The sequence below is a fragment of the Danio rerio genome, chromosome 10, assembly GCF_049306965.1.
Source record: "Danio rerio strain Tuebingen ecotype United States chromosome 10, GRCz12tu, whole genome shotgun sequence".
Lineage (NCBI taxonomy): Eukaryota > Metazoa > Chordata > Actinopteri > Cypriniformes > Danionidae > Danio > Danio rerio.
Genome location: NC_133185.1, coordinates 11443032 through 11466295, shown reverse-complemented (window position 1 = coordinate 11466295; position 23264 = coordinate 11443032). Strand labels below are relative to the sequence as shown.

Genomic DNA, 23264 nt, shown 5'->3' with positions numbered 1-23264 from the left:
TATATATATATATATATATATATATATATATATATATATATATATATATATATATTTGAGCAATATCACACGAGTAGCACTGGCTTTACATTGACACTGGTGGGAGGCATGCGTTGGCATAAAGCCTTAGTGTAAGACCAGAGTGCCTTAGTGTCCCACCAGTGACGATATACAGCCACACTGTACTGCTACGCGTGTGATATTGCGTTTTACAACAGTTTGATGGCATTATCGTGAATTTGAAAAAAAAAAAAATCAAACACGGAGAGTCTCATAATCCTTTTGTATTAGGAACTACTTTCTTCCGCCATTCATACACATCTGCAGCTGATGCCAGAACAGCAGAAATCGTTGCTACTTCACCAACATCACCTTAGAGCTAGTAATTGAATGATTCTCTAGCATAATGTCTGAAGTGATGACAATACAGGTGATTTGCTCACATTTTAAGATTATAAGGCTGAACAGCATGACATGCCATCAGTTTACAGAGATTTCCCAGTATTTCTCTGTTGCAATCAGGAGATCAAAATAATTAACCCCAAAAAAGCCAAAGCAACGCAAACACTAGGGTGGGGGTGGGGGGTGGGGGGTGGGGGGTGGGGGTATCTCTTATTTTTACATCCCAGGGTGGGGGGTGGGGGTATCTCTTATTTTTACATTCCAGTGTTCACAGGTATGCTGAAGAGTGTCCTCTGCTTGTTGCTGTGTGTGGGCAGAGTTATCCACAAGGGTTGAAGAGGCAGGATGAGTCCTGTTACTTGTAGAACATTGCACAGCTATCAGCCAATCAGATTCAAGAACCAGACAAAACTGTTGTATAAATGTAGCAGAGTATCGTAATAATGTTTTAAAAAAGTAACAACCAAACAGTGAATCAGGACTCTATTTATTGTGGACTTAAGTTAATGCCTTTTGCAAATGGATCCACGTTACTCTTTTGTTTAAACTGAAGTAAATGCTCCACAAGCTTCTCAGTTCACAGAAAGAAACTCGTCGTCTCCTGCAAACCCATAACAAAATGTAAGTTTCTAATATTAAAGATGGCACTAAGAAAAAATCTGACCATTAAAAACATGCTCAGTCATACCGCTCCTCATCATGGCCCCACAGTACTCGTCACACTCCTTCTTGCTGTAAAACCTGTTACCATTGCCCTTACAGCCTCCATACTTAAGGGACAAGCACTTTCCAGAGGACGAATCAAAGGCCCACAGGTCTACAAATGCTTTACAGGGGCCGGCGTCCATAGGCAGCCTACAGGCAGCTGGATAGACAAAATACAGACAGATAAACAGTTCACTATCAGCCACTCAGCTGGACCACACACACAGATAAACACACACTCAGACTCACCCTCAGTGCGGCAGCTCTGCAGACAGTCTTTCTCAGTGGGGAAGTTGTTCTGGTTGCCCATGCAGCCTCCAAAGGTGAACATCTGACAGCTCATGATGGACGAGTTATAATGAAAGCGTGTTAACATCCCGAAACATGGACCCGAATCTGGCTCCGACTTACATGCATCTACACACACACACGCACACACACACACACACACACACACACACACACACACACACACACACACACACACACACACACACACACACACACACAAGAGATGCATGTCACTGTACTATAATCATAATCTTCTATAATTTCAAAGCAGTAATTGTTTTCTCCAAAGATTTTCAAGCCTCTAAACCATGCTCTCTCTTTTTTCATTTATAATAAAATTAGTTAAAAAGTAACAAAGCGCACACTAATGTGAATTAAATGAAAAGTACCCAGGTAGCAAAGAATTCTGGCCAAGATTTGACATAAAGCTGGCACAACAGGCATTCATCCGGCACTGGCATACAGCATGTGGGCCAAACATGGCCCTGGTTTGACAGAAGTGGCACCCTCTTTAAGGTGGCACACAAGACATAGACCAGATGTCAAATGTAGTATTTGACCCAGATGTTAAAGATTTATATGTGGGCCACATAAGATTGACCTACATTAAAAATACATTAAAAAGATTTTTAAAGACATATTTTAATACAAAGTCATTTCTATCTTCCTGTTTGCATCTTCTAATGCCTTCATTTTATCTAGGAAACAATCAAGAGCTGCGTCCCAAATGGCACACTATACACTATGCACTCATGCACTATGTACTTATGCACTTACACAATCAACAGGATAGTATATGTATGTAGTGTCGTCCCAAATGGCACACTTATGTATTTTTACTAAGCGGAAATTCAAACCGTTTCCCTGATGACGTTTGACTGTTGCCAAATCAGTGAAATAAACGACTGAATTATCAAGTAATACCTGCCGTGAGTATTGCTGCATTCACCATCGGGAGGCGCTATAATCACTCTCGTAGGAGAATTTTGCTTTCACCATCCAAAATAAATAAAGTTATTCAACATGTGCGTCCGATCGCTCCGCCCCTTCCGCTACGTAAGCAAACCTGCGGTCGTTGAGTGCGTGAAGTGTCCATCATTCCACACTTGATTTTAGCGGCTGAATGAGTGCATCATCCGGGTAATTAAAGTGCACTTTTTATTTTGAGAGTTTTCAATGTGAACACACTACTTACACTATTTATACTACAAAATGGCGTAAAATAGTGCATAAGTATGCGATTTGGGACGCAGCAAAGATTTAATTATTTGAATCACTAAACTATTTCTTGTATGTTGCAAAAAAACTGAATGTAACCTACATTATACATATGTTACACTGTAAACCCTAATAAGTTGAAACTACTCAACTGATTTGAGGAAAGTGATTTCCTCAGTTCGTTTGAGTAATGGGTAATCAACTAAATCGACAATTAATTGAGTTGACCAAACGTGGTCTCTTCGTTGAATCTAGAAAACCCACGCGAGCACAGGGAGAACATTCAAACTCCACACAGAATTGCCAGCTGACCCAGCCGAGGCTCGAACCAGCGACCATCTTGCTGTGATGGTCACCGTGTCACCCCAGCGTGTTTAAATATCTACTTACTAATTTAACTATTTTCTTTTGTCAGATGGGTTCAGGTAGTGCCTCTGTCCTGCTGCGTTTCAGCAAAATTCAGCATCACAAGCAAAATGACCACCCTGTGTCAGATATTGACCAGTCAGCGCGGTTGTCATGGCAGAATTTTAAGCGCAACCAATAATTTAAACAGAGATAAGGTGAATCCTGTAAAGAAAGTTTTATTTTATTTTTGTCATGATGACAGTAAATAATTTTTGACTAGATATTTTTCAAGACACTTCTATTCAGCTTAAAGGGACATTTAAAGGCTTAACTAGGTTAATTAGGTTAACCAGGCAGGTTAGGGTAATTAGGCAAGTTATTGTATAACGATGGTTTGTTCTGTAGACTATCAAAAAAGAATTTAGCTTCAAGGGGCTAATAATTTGGTCCCTAAAATAGTTTTTAAAAAATTAAAAACTGCTTTTATTCTAGCCGAAATAAAAAAAATAAGACTTCATCCAGAAGAAAAAATATTATCATACTGTGAAAATTTCCTTTCTCTGTTAAACATAATTTGGGAAATATTTGAAAAAGAAAAACAAATTGTAATAATTCTGACTTCAACTGTATATATTATTGTGATTGTCTTATTTTATATAAGCACAAATTTAAAATAATACAAATAAAAACCGCAACTCTTCATGGGTTTATCAAGTTCATTGCAGTCGTGACACACCAAGTCTGACCTCCAGACAATGGGCAAATGTGCCATATCATAGTTATGAGTTATTAACTTGGCTGAGACTTGGCCCAGATGTGGTCCATGTTTGACCCTTGTCTGGAAGCCAGACTTGCTCCAGTCATGTATCCTAATTTACTGTGGCATGTGGGCCAAGCAAAAGCTTTGCCAGTGCTGGGCCAGAGTAATTTTGCTATGTGGGTAATTATAAGTTTAGGGTCAGTACGATTTAAATGATTACAAATAAATATTTACTTTTACTGAGTATGGATGCAATAAACTGATCAAAAAGTGACTGTAAAACATTTAAATCTTACAAATATGTTAAATATGTTAACAGATGAAAAGTCAATGTTTACATTTATTTCAAATAATACGAGTGAATTACGATATATAAAGAAAAATCAAACCAGTTTAACTGCAGTTAAGCAGCCAGTCAGGGAAAACTGGTTGTATATTGTGAAACATATTTTTAAACAGCATTTTTCACATTTTTGTGTAATTATCATAAATGCCTTTGATGACCTCCTGACATATTTGCACATTTATAGTGTCTGTCACACCACAGGACAAATAATCATAATATATTTAAAAAATCAACAAAAATACACAAAAAAAAACAAACAGACTTTAGAAATATACAATTTCCTTTATAGAATGAAAATGTAAAATATATTTTAACATAAAAAAATTTTATTTTGTCAACTACACTGTAAAAAAACTCTGATCTATGATCAATTAGTCCTGACAGCACGTTTTTAGTTTATTATAACTTATCAAACTAAATAATCATGTTCTAACTTAATTTTATTAGTTATGCAAGCTGTTTTGAGTCAGTTCAACAAAATATAAGTTCAATGGACTCACAAGGTTCATTTGATTCAGCTTAAAAATATAAGGCAACCAGGATTTTTTTACAGTGTAGTCACATTTCACACCCTTCAAAACAGTATGTAAGCACATTAGTGGGCCTTTTTCTCACCAGGTCCTCTGAACATAGGCATGTCGTCACCCGATCCTTCCTCAGCAGGCGGCACAACCACATTCCTCCTCGCCCGCTATTGAGATTGAAACACATGACAGGATTATTAATGAATTGCTTCAGATGCAATAGCTTTTCTTTTTTCTTTTTTTTTTTACCAAATTATATTAAGATTTTATCTTCAAATGCAGATTTGGAGTGACGTGAGGGTGAGCAAGTGCCTTTACACATTGTCACTTTATTCATTGTTTTTGATTGGATAGCAATCTGGTTATGAAAAGGACAGGTGTAAATGCTCTTTGAAACACATTTGAGATTTAAATCATTGCACAGACCACTTCAGGAGGTGGTCTGGGATGCGTTTCAGAGAAAACTGGACATGTATAAATGCATCTGGTTATGTATAAATGCATCTGGTTGTTGAAATCACATGCAAATTTAATTCATCTGAAAATGTAAGAAAAAATATATTGTAAAAGCCTGTTATAGGGTATGTGACACAGTCAGATATAACAATCTGCTAATATGCAACACACAAAACCACAGATGGCTGTTTAGGATGTTTGTTTTGTTTTTCATTTAATTTTATTTTGATCGGTTTTAAGCATTAAGTGATAAAATAAGATTGTTAAAATAATATCAAATGGCAGCTTTTAAGAGTTCACACTTAGTTGATGATTGATTATAAAGCTTGTTTGGCATGCTGTCCCAGGAGAGAGCCCTGAGCTCATAAGATCTTTGAGAGGGGAGTTTGAGCTTAGGTAGATCTCTCAACTCCTCTGCTGTAGTAGCTAATGAATAGATAGTGATTGCTCTTAAGAGATAACTATTTACTAGAAGCATGTATATGGTGCCGATTTGGATCAGTCGATTAATTTAAGTTGCATGTTCTTGGACGGTGGGAAGAAACCAAGGAACCTAGGGGAAACCCACGTGTGCATGGGGAGAACATGTAAACTTTGCACAGAAATGTTGGCTGGCTTGGTAAGGACTAGAACCAGGGATGTTCTTACTGTGAGGCAACAGTGCTAATCATGGGCCACCGTGCCACCCATCTAGGAAAGGAGGAGGAGTAGGGGTTGAAGTGGGGATTCTTCAAAAAGAATATGGCTGTTATATGGAACTTAGGGTGTTTATAGTGGCTTAGGAATCGTCTGATTGGTGAATCATGAATTGGATAATGCAGGACCAGCCGCAAGCAATCATAAGCAGGTGATCCTCTCGGAATGAGTTTATAAATAACTTAACTTAGCAAAAGATACATATCATGTACCTGCGGTAATATAAAATATAGAAAAATATCATTTATTTTATTTACAAAGGCACAGTGTTTTATTTTTGGAAGAGTAGGTTATACACAAATTAACGTAAAGCCCTTACAGTTTTAAATGATGTCTTGCATGTATCTGTATGACAAAAATATATTTTATAATTCATAAATTAACCTTGGACCCTGCCTTGTTCGCTATATAAAATCATTATATGGCATAATTTATTGCTTATGTTTATGTAAAAGTTAATAATAATAATAATAATAATAATAATAATAATAAATGCTGTATATCTAAAGCTTTTGTCAAAGTCACATAGTTAAATTTGCAAATAGCGCAGGATTTGAAAATCGGATTTCTATCTGTTTAGCCTTTAAATTAGATCGGTATCCAATCAGAGAAAACACATGAAGTGACCAGGTGTAAACAGGCCCTTGATGAAAGGAGTTGAACTAGCTGAACTATCCCTTAAAAGTACTACTTCAACCAAAAAAGTAAAGGCCAATCATCAATTTCAAAGGCTTGATTGTGTTTTTGGGTTGCATAAAAAAAGGTTTCACACTTGTTTCTTTTTTAATCTCTTTTTTTTTTTTTTTAAACACATACTTTATTTCACAATGCTGTTTCCAACATAGGCCCATTCTGAAAACGTAGCCCTACGTTTTCCGCTGTTACCAGTTTGTCTCATTAGCTCGCCATGTACGTTGACAGACTTGAGATGCTGAGAGGAGATGACTATGATGACGGGGTTTGAGTTTGGTCAAAAACGGTTTCAGAAATCGAGTAAGACAAAAACAGAAGCCAAAAAAATAAACAAGTAAATTACAGGGTGAAAATGTGGTAAATCTGAAAACGTGGCAAAAATCAGATGAGGTTATTTCTTGTTCTGGTTTGCTTTTGAAAATGTTGGTTGGGTCTAGGGAAGTGTGTGAGCGAGTTAATCCATACAATTGGGAGTTTTTACAGTAGGAGGAGGGTGGTTCAGTTGATCGGTCAGTCCTTTAGTCAGTCGATCAGTCAGTCAGTCGACAGCAGCTTCTCGTGGGATTCCACGAGAACAGCAGGAACAAATAGCCCTCGCAAAAGAATTTTGAGATATCAAAAAGCGTACATAGCAACCTCTGGTGGATACGCGAAAACAAAACGTCAAAAAAGCGTAGCTCCTGGGATGTATTTGGCACTCTCCAGAAATATACATAGCGGTATGTTTTCAGAATGAGCCTGGGTAGGCTGTTTCTGTTCTCCTAAAATATTCTTGAATATGTAGTTCTATAAAGCCCTTTCAGAAATACAGAATGGGCTCTGATTGTTCCATTGGCACAATGTGTTCTGATTTACTAAATGCAGGAAACGTCATGTCAAGGGTCGGATTATGCAAATTGTCACAAATCATCTCTCTGTATAATTTATTGTGAAAAAGAAAAGTAAGTAAGTAAGTAAGTAAAGTTTATTTATAAAGCACATTTACTTCAGTTTTGCACTGACCAAAGTGCTGAACAAAACCATAGCACAGACTCAGAAAAGATCTCCTCTTGCACTGAACTTTGAGTGTTGTAAATTTCCAGATGTTCTTTATGCTCAAACTGCATCATTACACAGTAAACAAAAACAAACAAAAAAAATTAAAACATAATTAAAGACCCCTATAAAATACTCTTTATTTTTGTAAAGTATTGTTGTGTGGTGTCTATCATGTGTGTTTGTCAGGGATCATAAAGCCTTGACCTGAATCTGTGGCTCTGGTGTAGTCTCTTCACCTGGAACACATTCACCTGATGACATGAAGAAGGAGAAAAAGGCATGAATGTTGAAATAATGGCACATAGTGAAAATTACAGTTTGTTTTCGTGATGATGAAACAGTGGGTAGCGCTGTCGCCTCACAGCAAGAAGGTCGCTGGTTCAAACCTCGGCTGGGTCAGTTGGCATTTCTGTGTGGAGTTTGCATATTCTCATGTTTGTGTTGGATACATGGGAGTCTAAATACATGCGCTATAGGTGAATTGGGTGAGCTAAATTGTCTGCAGTGTATGTGTGTGAATGACAGTGTATGAGTGTTTCCCAGTGATGGGTTGCAGCTGGAAGGGTATCCGCTGCGTAAAACGTGCTGGATAAGTTGGCGGTTCATTCCACTGTTGCCACCCCTGATTAATAAAGGGACAAAGCTAAAAAAGAAAATGAATTAATGAATGAATGTTTTTGTGAGGATACCTTTGTTCTTTTTAATTATGATAGTGTCTTCACTCATTCCTTGTTCTGCCACTAGAGTCTTGAAGTCTTCAATGAGTGTGGGCCGCAGTTCCATAGTACGTCCTGCAGGGGGAGCACAACAAGTTACTTATTGATGACAAGCACAAAAACAATGCACTAAATTTTCGGCTACTAAAAACGATTGTCTGATAATGTCATTTTCAGATTTTGGCCGAGAGAGAAAAATCGATCAAAAATATGAGCTGAAAAATGCCTGTTCCATGTTGCAAGTCTACATTGTGCAGGTTTTACTCTCCCTCTGGCTGTCAAAATTCAAATTAGCTCAATATTTGACAGTGGATATCCTTCTGAGACCCAAATAATTTTTTTCTGTGATTTCCTACATCCTTTGGGTTAAAAAATTCGAAAATTTAGAGTTTTTACATTTTATTTTTATTTTTGTATGTCGGCCATTTTGGATGCAGTGTAAGAAGTGGCTCCTAGCATGTCAGCCAATCAAATGACATATCACTAGAAAGCCCAGGATGTCCTCTGAACAGCACAACAGGCCTTGACAGAGTAGCTCAAAAAATTCAAAGATAATTAATGAAAACACAATCTCCACACAAGTCAATGGGCGGGGTCTCAGGAGGATATTCCTCTAATGTACACATATATTTATCTATGCATGAACCACATGCTCATTGGGAAAGCAAAGTCTGCCCAAATAACATGTTGACAAGACATTGTTTAGTATATTTGTTCCTGCTGCTTGCAATAGTGCTCATGTCCTGTCATGGCAATGCTGGTATAAAGAGTCAATCGTCGGGGCCAATAGCCTAGTAGAAGTTGCATAGTGCATTAAAATATTCGGGCGACCTAAATTTGACTCCCAGCTTGTGAAACTTTACCGATCTTATTCTCGCTATCTCTCCCACTCAACTTTCTGTCTAGCTACTGTTTTGTCAATAAAGGCATAAATATAAATAAAATCAGCCTTATTGATTCGTTCACTGTAAACAAAAGATTTTATTGTCTGTCTTGAATTTTACTGGTTATTTTATTGTCTGTTTTTTTTTTTATCTGAATAATTCATTTATTGAAACAATTTAAAAAGTCTTACAAAACTTTCATTTCTTTGCTTTCCTACTTAAATGACTAATTAGAAAGAAAGAAAGAAAGAAAGAAAGAAAGAAAGAAAGAAAGAAAGAAAGAAAGAAAGAAAGAAAGAAAGAAATGCCATCCAGAAGAAAACAAATGTTTTACCGTAGAGTTTGACAGATGTTGATTTTTCACCTCCTGGTTTTTGTTTTAACATCACCACCAGAGCATACTCATTATAGTTAGTATGCACTACGTAGGCGTCCACATCAGAATTCCACTCTACAGGTTGAAAGACACACATACAGTGAAACAACAGTGAAATGAATGAAGCGCAATCTGACAGCTGTGGTGTTGTACACACTGGCACTGTGGTAGTGGAATCTTCCAGGTGTTTTGGTCAGCTGATATTCTCCACTGATGGACTTACAGGTCCCACGTCTGCAAAATAAATCAATGATGCTGTTCATATGCTTTTGTAAAAGATCTAGTTAACCTTGAGTCATTCAAAATACGGTTAACTGAATTGTCCATTGGCCTGTTGCAATAATCAATATATCGGCTTATCCATGGACATGACCTTAATCATTTTTGGTGGCGCAATATATATCACCTATTATGTTTTTTATAAGGGGCAACACAGTGGCGCAGTAGGTAGTGCTGTTGCCTCACAGCAAGAAGGTCGCTGGTTCGAGCCCCAGCTGGGTCAGTTAGCATTTCTGTCTGGAGTTTGCATGTTCACCCTGCGTTCATGTGGATTTTCTCCGGGTGCTCCGGTTTCCCACACAGTCCAAAGACATGCGGTACAGGCTTATTGGGAAGGGCAAATTGTCCGTAGTGTAAAAGTGTATGGATATTTCCCAGAGATAGATTGCAGCTGGAAGGGCATACACTACGTAAGACATGTGCCCTAAAATCCCGCTGTGGCGAACCCACATTAATAAAGGGACTAAGCTGAAAAGAAAATGAACTATTAAATGAATGTTTACATAAAAAACTATGTCTGCAATATTTTAGCTGATCACACACAGTCTCTGTCGTTACCTCTAATCTCTTTTGGAGGTGTCAGCGAGTTCAGGGAACTCCTTTAGAAATGATTACTGACAGGTGAAGAATAGCTGAATTTTCATATTTTTTCTAAAAACTACTGACGGTTTAATAAAAAAATTCCAAATGAGCTCTGCTTCAAAGCTGCAGTCCACTTCCCTAAATAAGTCACAAAATGGCACTTACAAATAAAATTAAAGCCATTGTACAAGGACATTTACGTCATTCATTACTGATGTAAAAGTTTATTTTCAGTCTTTTTACATTTTCAAACATTAAATAACAGAATTTAAAATAACCTTAAAGCAACGACAAAAATAATGGGGTCTATTTTGACGGTTCATGCCCAAAGCGCAAAGCGCAGGGCACAAACGCATTAGGGGCGTGTCAGAATCCACTTTTGCTAGTATAAGGATGGAAAAATCCACTTTGCGCCATGGCGCATGATCTAAAAGGGTTGAGCTTATTTTCTTAATGAGTTATAGGTGTGTTTTGAAAATAAACCAATCAGAGTCTCATCTCCCATACCCTTTAAAAGTCAGTTACCTTGTACGCACAGACATCAATTAGCCTATAAATAATTAGTTTAGTTTGTTAAGCGCAAAGATTTGTTTCAAAACTATTTCTAAATTCAGTTTTAATTTCCAGCAAACTGACAAATTAACAATAATAACGAAGTGTGGTCAAAAAACAAAATTACATCCAAATACACATGCTTTGCCCCATATAATTTAATACCTGACAGGTGGACAAATCTAAGCTTTATTAAAAAAAAACAAATATACATATGGATATAATAAATAATACTGCTAATAATAATAATATTATAAAAAAGCAAATTGTTATGAATAAACTGAAAAAGCCCCTTAAGATGAATGAGGCATGAAGGCAGTGGTTTTTATATTTATGCAGGCTAGAAAATAATATGTTTTGTAATATTTTAATCCTTTATATTTATATCCTATATATATCCTTATTATATCCTATATATATCCTTAATATTTTAATTCTTTTTCATATGTAAAGATATTTGCGTATTGCTTTACATCTTGTCTGTATTTAGCAGTGTGTAAGCGAGGCGCACAACTAACGCGCTCTGCCCTGGACAATAGACCGGCTTTGTTCTGGTCTATTGAAAAATCTATTATAGTTTCTCAAAATAGCAATGCGCCAGCAATACACCTCAACATGCCTCCTTTTTTAGACCAGGGGGGTATTCCAGAAAGCTGGGTTAACTTACCATCTGCTAAACCCTGAACTCTCGGTTGATTTACCCAAAACCTGCTTACCGCGAATATGTTGGTTCCAAAACAGGTGATAAGAGTTAGTTAAATCAACCTCCTGAAGATAACCGCGGGTTAATGCTCGTGCACGGCCCACACCTGAGGGTATTTTCAGTAGATCGCCGAATTCACGAGTCACCATAGAAGGTCACGGTAAGAAAAAAAGGGCAACGCACTTTACAGAGGCAGAGCTGGAGGTTTTAAACACAGAGATTACACATCTGCTTCAACAAAGGAAAGAAATATAGAGTAGGAAATAGATAAAAAAAGAAAAAATAAATAATAAGAAAGTTTGTTAGTTCATTAAATTACACATGCCACCCTCCATTTTATTCATTTTAATGAACAATTAAACTTCTCTTTAACATCCTTTTGAGTATGTTGTGTAACCATTCATGCATTTATTTTTCTTGCCATTAATTTCTTAAGGTCACAATATGTGTATTGACTAATAAGGCTTATAGAAATTGTAATCTTTCTGGAGCTAGAACTCTGTCTAAAGTCATTAAACACAGAAACGTTCTCCTAAAAGGTAATATTTAATTACTGGAGCTCTGTATTTAACACTCTAGAATATTCTTTCTGTCATGCAGCTAATAGAAAGAGGCCTGTCTAACTGCTGTGGGCCACCAGTTAGAGGAGCTGCTGTGTCCTTTAATAAAGGCTCATCAGTGGTTGAGTTTTTGACTTAAACCAAACAATCTGTCACTGTTGTAAGTGATTGTTGTCAGGTAGCTTTAGGTTCTTTTTATGCTTTTTATTTTGCATGCAGACGAAGTTCCTTCTGCTTCAACTAACAAGCAGTGTAAGAATTTGTCTGCACTTTTCCATATTTGAATATTACTCTTGGATCACAAAATCTTATATATATATATATATATATATATATATATATATATATATATATATATATATATATATATATATATATATAAACTCTAAAGTAGCTGTATAAGGTCCATCTTCAAATATAAATAAAGTCACATGAGCATCACCTTAAGGTGAGAAATGTATGAAAAAATATGTTACACGCTAAAAGGTGCGTGTATAAAGCAGTGTAAAAAATCATTCATTTTATTTCAGGAAATTAAGAAATTAACAGACCTAGTTAAACATAGTTCTTTAACAAATTACATTTCTCAGCACTCTTCCATTTCTTTTGTCAGCTTGGGTCACTGAGGCTGCAGGTAGGGTGTCATCGTATAAGGCAGAAAAAGGGTATCTTTTGTCCTCCAGCAAGTAACAATGTAGTGCCCAGTAATGATTCTATTGTATAATACAAATATAATAAAAATAAACATTGTGTAAAGCAACATTTGCTTTATGTTTTTTTTTTTTTTTTTTTTTACTATATTTGTATTATACACTTGAATCATTACATCCTGAAAATCAGCCATTTAGCCTCAACATATAGTGATGAGGTGGGGTCATCACATATGAGCTGGTAGGTGGAAACAGTAATGAGTTTAATAGTTGAAACAAAAAAAGATTGAGGACAGAAAATTAAGTTGTACCTGCACATTTATACTATGGACAGATTTCATATTATCAGTGTCCTTTAGTGACTGATGGAGCTTTAGAATTGACTGCAATTAATGCACACAAGCATTTGGAAACCCTGAAAAAAATATTATATTTAAAAATGTAGGTGTATGTGCATGAATGTATACATATAAACGACGTCCTACATCTTAAATTATAGATATATTTTCCTACTAGATTCGAACTCGCTCTGCTGTGAGCTCTGTTGATCATTAACGACGCACTGTCCACTACACTATTGCCATGCTCTGAATCAACTGTGCAATGATACGCAGTGATTTATGACCAAGTAACTGTACAAAAGTGTAAAAAAAACAGTTCAGTGCCAGGCATACTGTACAGGTGGTCATGCTGCCACATTGTACAGTTGCCTAAAATGCCCTGACGCGAATACAAAGAGCTGCACTGAATGTTTTTATGGTAAGCGCAGACCAGCGGTTTGTCAAATTTGATTTCAAAAAAGTTTGTTAAATACATTAACATTATAAATTTGGTTATGAAAAAAACTATGCACTTATAACCCTCTCACAACGAAAAAACTCGTATCTTGTAGCAAAAGAGCACGCAATGCTCAGTAAACTCTCTGAAACTGACAAACTCTGGAACATAGCAACTTACTCTCTGAACATAACCTGCTCCGGAACAGGTTATCTTCAGAAAGTAAGTTGATATGGCTAATTAACATACCCAGAAGTTACCTCCGATTTTGGAACCAAAGCTGCGGATATCCACCTACTTACTCTCAAACTTACCCGGGTATGTCACATAACCTGCTTTCTGGAACAGCCCCAGAACGCCTATTTAAACAGTGTGGTGCAACACATCAAAACGACTCTTGCGCCAAGCTGAAACTAGCAAACAACAATTGCGGCGCGCATTGCACCACATTGCGCCAGGTGTATGACAGGGCCCAATGACTCTAAAGATTTAAAACAATACTGAACAAGATGAATTCTTCTGCCATTGCTATCAAAGTAGTCTATGAGTGGAACAGTACAATCTGCATTATGACATAAATCACATATTTTGCTTGTAGCAATAACTAACCATAAGATGAAATTTATTAGGGTCAGACGAGTCGCTGAGGCCCAGTTTCCAGTCTCCAGTGCTTTGTCTGCAGCTCTGCACAAGACGTTTGGCCAGAGGAGAAATGGTCATACCCATCTGGGCCTGGTTATCTCAAGTTTTTTTTTCTTCTTCACTTTCGCCAATTGGTGAAGTTTTTTCCTCGCCGCTGTCGCCACTAGCTTGCATGGTTCGAGACCTGTAGAGCTGCGCCATGATGGATTTACTCTTAGTGTTTGGACTCTCAGTAGTGATTATTAATCCACACCGAACTGAGCTAAACTGAACTGAACTTAAACTTTAAAAACTGAACTACACTATTTCAATTTTCTATAATCTTTTACGTAAAGCTGTTTTGACACAATCTACATTATAAAAGCGCTATACAAATAAAGGTGAATTAAATTTAATTAAATGTTATTTTCAGTTATAAATTTATTTTAAGAAAGCAAATCATTTAAAATGTAGAGATTGCATTCATTTAAAATGTAGAAAACAAGATTGAGTGATGAAAGAAAAACAACAATATAAGTAAAATTAAGTAAAGGTAGAAAGGGTCCATTTCAGGACCAGGGGCCTCATGTATCAACGCCAGGTTTCACGCTATCATTTGGATTTACCAACGATGAAATAAACGCAAGAATGTGCATTGGTCTGTGCCAACTTCATGTCTGGCGTACGTGTATTTCTTGTGTGTGTTTGTTTTATTTCCATTGGCGACTCCTAAATGCAATTATGTTAAATTGCACACAACAAAGTATTGCACCAACACATGAAAAAACTTGCTATTCATTTATAATTGATAAAAGAGGTTAATCGACACAATAAATAAATAAATAAATAAATATATATATATATGTGTGTATATATATATATATATATATATATATATATATATATATATATATATATATATATATATATATATATATATATATATATATATATATATATATATATATATATGTGTATATATATATATATATATATATATATATATATATATTTACCAATTATGTGATTTAGAACATATAAAAGCATTTGCAATATATACAACCCTTAGTCTATGGCAATGGCAGTGTTGGCCTTATTAGAGGACATTGTCAATAGTCGAATCCAAAGGCTCCAAGGTGGCAGGGTGTGCAATGGGTGGCTTTTCGGTGAGTGATGTATTTAAAGATATTATTCCAGCTAAGTTTTTTATTATCATTATTTTTATGGAGCGTAATTATTTAACTGCATATCTGGAGACCGGGGTTATTCATTAATTACGTGGCTGTTAACCCCCCTCAACAACCCATAAACTGATCAAGAGCGCAGATACAATGATGCCCATTCTCGCATTCCTCAGTTGTAGAGTGGGTGACTGGGCAGCTAAAATGCTGCTGGTGCTGCCTTAAGAACAGAGGGGTGCTGCTATACCACCCTAACAAAGTGTTCCTCTAATACATCTGTGTCTCCCACAGACATGGATACTACTCCAGACAGTAAAGTGTCGCCCACAATTGAGGCAACTTTCTTCTTAAAGGGTGTTAGTTCAGCATCCCCTGTTTCCCCGCCTGTTCGGTCCACACTTTGACGACGTGCCGCTGTTCTCCTTTTAACCTGCACCTTCACATCAGACCATTTCTTTTTTAATACACTCAAAGTGCGATGTTTTAACCCCACTGCATTAATCGCGTCAGCTAAACTCTCAAATATACAAAGAGAATATGCATGGGATTCCGCATACGCAGTGTTTCATAAATCAGATTTTTTTACTGGGTATGCACATTTACAGCTTTGTCTGTATGCAATGTTAATATTAATTCAACACAAGCCTTCGTACATGAGGCCCCTGGGCTGTAATTACTAAGGGTCCAAAAATCCCGAAATCTGCTGCTGCTAATATGCAAGTCTCAAAACCAACACTATGGCACAGCAAGTGAAGAATCAATTAAGTAGGATCATATAAAAATTCACAAGCTGATGTGGTGAAGCAGGTTAGAAATAAACTTTGCAGGACAGTGGGCAGAGTTCTAGACCTGAATACAAAATGATTTCTTGATTTCTTCTTCATTCTGTTATATTAAGCCATGTCTGGTCACACAAATTAGTTATTTTAAAGACTCAACTGGGCTTGTTGTTAGAAGGGATACAGCTGGTGCTGGAAGTTAATGAAAATTATTTATGTTATTTATTAAATTACCAATTAATTGTATTTTAATAACGTTTACCCTCAACACAACTCCAAACCCCACCCTTACAGTAATGTAAAAACAGTAAATACAATGAGAATCATTTGTTTTATTTATTAAATTAACATTAAATGTTTTTTTTGTTAAAATCTAACCTACCCCAACCCTAAACCCAACCAGCACTGTTAAAATATGTAAAAATCTGAATTAATTTTAAACAACATCATAAAAATTATAATATATTGATGTGCGTATAAGCAGCTGTATCCCCTCTAGACTTTAACCTCGACTGGTGTTAGGAAATAAATTCAGAGTGAAAGTATGTCAGTTAATCTCTACTTGTAAACAGGCTCAATCACATAAAAAACTATCAAACGCACTACTATAATAATACCTTATTGCACAGACTAGTTATGGGTATTATTGTTATTACAATAAGTAGATTTTTTTCATCACAGGGAACATTTTTACGAGTACAGTATACCGCAAACAGTAAGATACCCCCATCCCTAGCAGGCAAATGTGCTTATCTACCACAGGGATTGAACAAAAAAGTTGCATAAGAAAGTGTTGCTTTAGGAAAGAACCTTGAAATTGTTTATGCCTATTTGCATTATACTTTTATATAATCATTATAATAATCATGAGATATGCTATTAGAGTCAGCATATTTTAAGGAACAAAATAGTTTTTACAGATTTTTTGGTGCACAAAGATGTTCTTGGAGCTTTGAATAATAACAGTTAAAGTAGTAAAGTCAGATGGGATTTTGTGACAATGTTTTTGGTTCCATTTTAGCACATTGAATGTCTCAGGACCATTGCTGTCCATGGAGGAAGAGAGCTCCTGCATTTCATTTAAAATATCTTAATTTGTGTTGCACAGATGAACAAAGGTCTCTGGGGATTGAAATAAAATTAACTTCCTTTAATAACAGGTGCCAACAGGACCTAGATTACAAGACTGAAAAGTTCCTTTACTTAAAGTTAAAAGTGGGTTTTAGGCTACCTAGGGAATAAAGGGAAAGTTCACCCAAACATGATAATCATATATTTACCCCTCACTTTTTGTCAAACTTTATGAGTTTCTTTCTTCTGTTGAACACAAAAGAAGAATATAATTTGAAGATTGATAGAAATCAGTAGCCATCAAGTTAATGTAGATGTTAATGGCTACAAGTTTCTAACATTTGTCAAAATATCTTCTTTTGTGTTTAGCAGAAGAATGAAGAGGTTGAGGAAATAAGGATTGAATTGACATTTTAGCTCTAATTGCATTGAGAGCCATTTGAGTGTGTTTGTGATTGATTATTAATTTGCTGTTGATGTTTGTGTTTGTACCTGAGGCCGATGCGGGTCATGCTGAGGCTTTGTGGTGACCCGCTGGACTGCAGTTCCAGAGAACCAATGGCTGCGTCTCCTTTATGACGCTTCATCCAAGGACATGTGGACGCCACCGCAATATCATACCATTTCCCCATGAACTGCAAGAGGACAGAGGTGGAAAGGTCAGATCATGACAAATAAAGGCTATGAGAGTCTTAAATCATGTTAGAAAAATCACATCACTGGCCTGATACTAATAATTATGAAAATAGAAACACAAATATCTTCATTTCTCATAATAAGAATAAAAACTCAACAAAATATGGTGAAACACTATATTGCGCAATTATTTACTTACTTTTTTTTTATAATAGCTGTTGTAATTTTCAGGCCAAATAATAGTAATAAAGGGCATTTCATTCACAAAAATCATAGCCTTTTTAATAAAGTTAGCCTTTTACCTATTTTTTAGTTGTTTTATTTCATATTTATGATTATGCTATTCATTCATTCATTCATTCATTCATTCATTCGTTCGTTCGGTCATTTATTCATTCCTTTTTTTTCAGCGTAGTCCCTACGCAGCATATACCCTTCTAGCCGCATATGCTATTTTATTTTTTGTTTATTATAAAATAATTTGTTGCATAATTGTTTAAAATGTTTTTTTTATTTCATTAGGTATTATTCAGTTATACATTAGTTTATTATAAATGCTATATGATTGTCTCAGTTGAAAATTACTACTATTATTGTGCTTTTTGTTTAGTATTTGTTAAATGTTAAATATATAGTTACTCTATTCAATTTTATATATTTTCTTAAAATATTTGTATTAAATATTAAAATATGAAATTCTGCATAAATGACAATAAATAGGCTATACTGTAATTTCGTTAACTGCTTTTAAAAGACTTTATTGTTTGTATTTTTTTGCTTTGTATTTCACATTAAATTCTTAATATAAATTATTACAATGTAAACTATAAATAAGATGTCTAAATAAATATATTAAAATTATATGTGTTCAAAAGTTTGAGTCAATAAACAACAAGTGAGGAGAATGACCTCATGTTTAATCAGTGAAAAAAAATCAATAAATGTTCAAAGAACTCTCTTTTTCTTGACAATAACAGTGGAAATGTGCAACAGTTTCTGGTTATATCTGGTAGCACTAATCCTGGTCTGTTCAGCAAACAAGCAGTGTCTCAAAAAGGAAGAAACACACAAATGAAGATATTTTGGAAACCTGTAGTCTTTGACATCCATAGTAGGACAAACATATTATCAAAGTCAAAGGCTGTCTTCAGCATTTCCTATTTTCTGTTCAGCTGAAGAAATAAACTTGGTTTGTAAGAAGTGTAGATTGAGTAAATGATGACAAAATATTCATTTTTGACTGAACATTTACTTTAATCCCTAAAAATCCCAAACTTACCCGATTGACATTGAAGTTCTCCTGTGTCTGCAGGACGGGCTCATCCGGCAGAGGTCCAGCCTCCAGGAGCCCCAGCAGAGGCAGAAACAGCAAAAACACACGCATCCTTCTGTTCGTCTGAGGTCCCAATCAAGCTCTGAAGGAGATGCCGGACTGTCCACAGGACACTGACCTACTGAACAACACCCCCAAAACCAGGCCAGACAACAAACAGAGCAAAGGTCCTTTTATCTGCCTGTTGACTCAAACCAATCTGTGCCGAACGCTGCTCACAATTTGCCTAAAACTCTGACAAATCGCATGATTTCATTATATAATTGGATAATACTTAGTCTCTAAGAGTTTTAAAGGTTTAGCTTAATCAGCAGTTTTTGTTTTGTTTTTGAGTGACTATGTAAAATTAAATTAATCTAAAAATTATTATTGCAACACAACAAATAGCACAATAGTAATTGCAATTACTAAATGGAAACTGTTCAGTTGTAACTAGTACTGTAAGTATTCAAGATTAGAGCATGTTTTTTAGGCCTATACTCAGAGGCGGATTTAACCAGTAAACAAGATAATCACTCGCTTACAGGGCCCCCAAATAAATACCTAGAGTTATAACTATAAATTATAAATAACATTGTTTTTTATTGTATTTTGTATGGTGAGGGTCTAAATTTTTTAAGTTTAATGTAATTATTACATCTGCACAAATGTGTCCCCCACCCTCAATCACGGACCAGTCCAGCAGTCAAATCAGTGAAGATTTAGTTTTAATAATGAAACAGTTAATTTATTATTTTGTGAAGTAATTTTAAGAAAACAAATCATTTGAAATGTTTTACAAGATGTTACACAATGCTTTACATGTTGTTATTATTGTGCATTAAGATCAAATGCAGCAAAGGAAAATGAGGGAAAAAAAAACAGTTAAATAAATACAAATAAATTAAAGTAGAAAGGGTGCATTTTAGAACTATTGGGCCCCATGGCTGGAATTGGCTGGCCCCCAAATCACTAAATACCCCCCTGCCTATAAAGTAACAATTCAATATTACATACTATATGTATTTATTACACTCATAACTGTTAAATAGATTCTACTGCTTACTAGTACTAAATGATTAGCTACTAACACCCATTCAATAATTAGTGCACATATTTATATTAAGTGAGTTTAACTACTTACATGAGGTACTTACATTGTACACTGAAAAAAAATATTCAAAGGAGATTGTTTGGATTATTACACTTTTTTGAGGTATAAGTTGTAAACAATTTATTTGGACTAAATTTAAACAAGTCAGGTTGAACATTACTAAATTTAATTTGTTAATTTAATTTTAACCCATATTAATTGTTTGGAACAATTTTGCAAAAAAAAAAAAAAAAAACTTCAGTGTACTATGTACTTATTGTGTTCTTATTATGTTTCTTAACACTCAAGGTGCTATTGAGGTGCACTGTAAGAAAAAAAAAAAATCGTAAAAAAAAGGTCAAATGACTGGCAGCTCAACTGCCAAACAAAAACAATAAAATTACGGTAAAATTTCTTTGTTGAAATAAAGTGCAAAAAATAATAAATCTACAGATATTTTCATTAAAATGTTTACAGAAAAACACTGTTATTTTAAAGACTTTTCCTAGATTATTACGATCAAATCCGTTCAATAAAGTTACACACTAAGAGTTTTACAAAGAAACACTGTTATTATATAGACTTTTCCTAGATTATTATGATCAAACACCATCAATAAAGTGACTGCACTAAAAGTTCAAGAGAAAACAATGTTATTTAAAAGAATTTTCCCTAAATCATTACGATTAAACACCTTTAATAAAATGCCAAGACATGCTCATGATCATAATTTAACAGTTTTATTTTGGATCAAAAATTTTTGGAAAAAACAACAAACGAGATAAAACTGATTAAAATTCTCACAACTTTAAAATTACAGTTGTTAAATTTTATTGAATAGTGTTTATGTAAAACCATAGAGGTTTAAGTTATTTGGAATGATTCAGTTCCAAATCTTAAATGAAATGGAACTGTAATGTGAAGGGGACTTTGACAAAGGAGTGCAGATTCAAATGCAAGTTTGTTACACAGAGATGGTCAGGCAAACAACAGTCAACACAGGGGCAAACAGATGTAACATTATGCAGGGAATCCAGAGTCATGGTCAAATAACAGGCAAATGGTCAGTCCCGGCAGCAAACAATTAACAAACAAAGCAAGGCAAAGGAAGAGAAACGCATCATAATGTTCACAGTAACCGTATAACAAGACTAAGCAATTGGTTTATGCTGCTTTTAAAGCGCATGTAATCAGTTCATAACGATCCTCCGACTGTGTGTGTGCAATCAGCGGAATCCGGAACAGGTGCATGTGAGCGCTCTTATAGTGTGTAACTTTATTGAACAGATTTGACTGTAATAATCTAGGAAAAGTCTGTAAAATTTTTTTCTGTAAACATTTTAATGAAAATATCTATTATTTTTTGCACTTTATTTCAACAAAGAAATTTTACCATAATTTTATGGTTTTTGCTTGGAAGCCATAGCTGCCAGTCATTTGACCTTTTTTTTTTTTTTTTTTTTTTTTACAGAGCAAGTAATTACAATTTATTACTTTTATTTTACGTAATTTTAAATGTACTTCAAAAAAAAAAAAAAAACAGGAAAAAACACTGTGTAAATAATATGGCAATTTTATTGAATAAAACAGACAAACTGCTGTAATTTGTCTTTAATTATATAGTACATAAAATAACAGTCAAGCTGTTAATTTACAGATATTGTTTGTAATTTTTACGGATTTTTGAATAAAATTTAAAATAACAGAAAAAATACTGTATAAATAATATTGTAATTTCCCTGTATAAAAAAACAAAAATGTCAGTAATTTTTCTTTAATAATAAAGTATCTAAAATGAAAGTCAAACTGTTAATTTAGAGAGATTGTTAGTCATTTAACTAAGTTCTACATATAATTTTAAATGACAAAAAATTACTGTATCAAATTTAGGGATATTTTCTGAAAAATTTGGTTTTTTTTACAGTGCATGATTGCAATATACCTAGCAATTAATTTACATGTAAGTACATTGTTTTTAAGGCCACTTAATATAACCCTTTGACTGCCCGCTCTACCAAATTGTTAACCATGTTTTTACAGTTTTAATAAATGACTGTTAAAGTTTCAATTGATGGTTTACACACACAGCATTGTTTATTTATAAAAAAACAAAACAAAAAAATCAAACTAACATTATCCTGTTGCACTGCTACACTTGACTTTGGTTTTATTGTAAAAAAAACAAGAAGACACGTTTAATGAGAATCTGACATATTTTTTCATGTCATACTTCAAAAAATAAAGATGGTTTAGTATTCAAAAATGTTTTATTTTGAATATTTTTAAAAATAAGTTGGTTTTACAATTCATATTTTCATATGTTTCATGGTACATGTATTGAGCCAGGTACTTTTACCATAAACCGACATATCAACCATTTAACAGAGGCTGATACTTTAGTAATTATGGGATGTGTTGAAAAAAAAATGCATTGAGTGTGTTAACTAGCGACATTAGAAGTTAAGAAATGCAATCCAAATATTTTTTCTTGGTGGGGTAGTATAGGTGGGACTCTTATCTGATATATGATTTGTATTTTAGAAGATGATTTAGTACAGATTTTTTTTTTTTTTTTACTGTGGCGACCCCAGATTAATAAAGGGACTAAGAAAAGAAAGTGAATGAATAAATGAAGTAAAGATTGAATGAATGAATGAATAACTGAGTTATAATCAGTCTGCATGCGCGCGCGCGCGCACACACACACACACACACACACACACACACACACACACACACACACACACACACACACACACACACACACACACACACACACACACACACACACACACGCACACACACTGTATTGTTTTGGGTGAGACTCTGACAAATTCAGAATTATAGAAAATGTTGAACACAGGCTGTTAAATACTTCAGCAATTTTGCCTGATTAGCGGATTTAAGCATTATTTTCTGGGATTTGTGCGCAATTAAAACTGATTTGGACTTTTACAATACTTTTTACTCACTCATCTTGAAATGAAAATTACTTGTTTTGCATTTAAATTTGTT

The 23264-nt window shown here is 34.8% G+C and overlaps 1 protein-coding gene across 1 annotated transcript; it reads right to left on the bottom strand.

Annotated features, from left to right (window-relative positions):
* Nucleotides 1-873: 873 nt before the first annotated feature.
* Nucleotides 874-19383, bottom strand: ambp (alpha-1-microglobulin/bikunin precursor). The gene is given in 10 exon segments (NM_201118.2): nt 874-1003; nt 1091-1267; nt 1357-1524; nt 4686-4761; nt 7682-7728; nt 8167-8268; nt 9412-9528; nt 9611-9687; nt 17701-17843; nt 19124-19383. Coding segments are annotated over 10 exon segments (1041 nt in total). The 5' UTR covers nt 19229-19383; the 3' UTR covers nt 874-974.
* Nucleotides 19384-23264: the final 3881 nt, after the last annotated feature.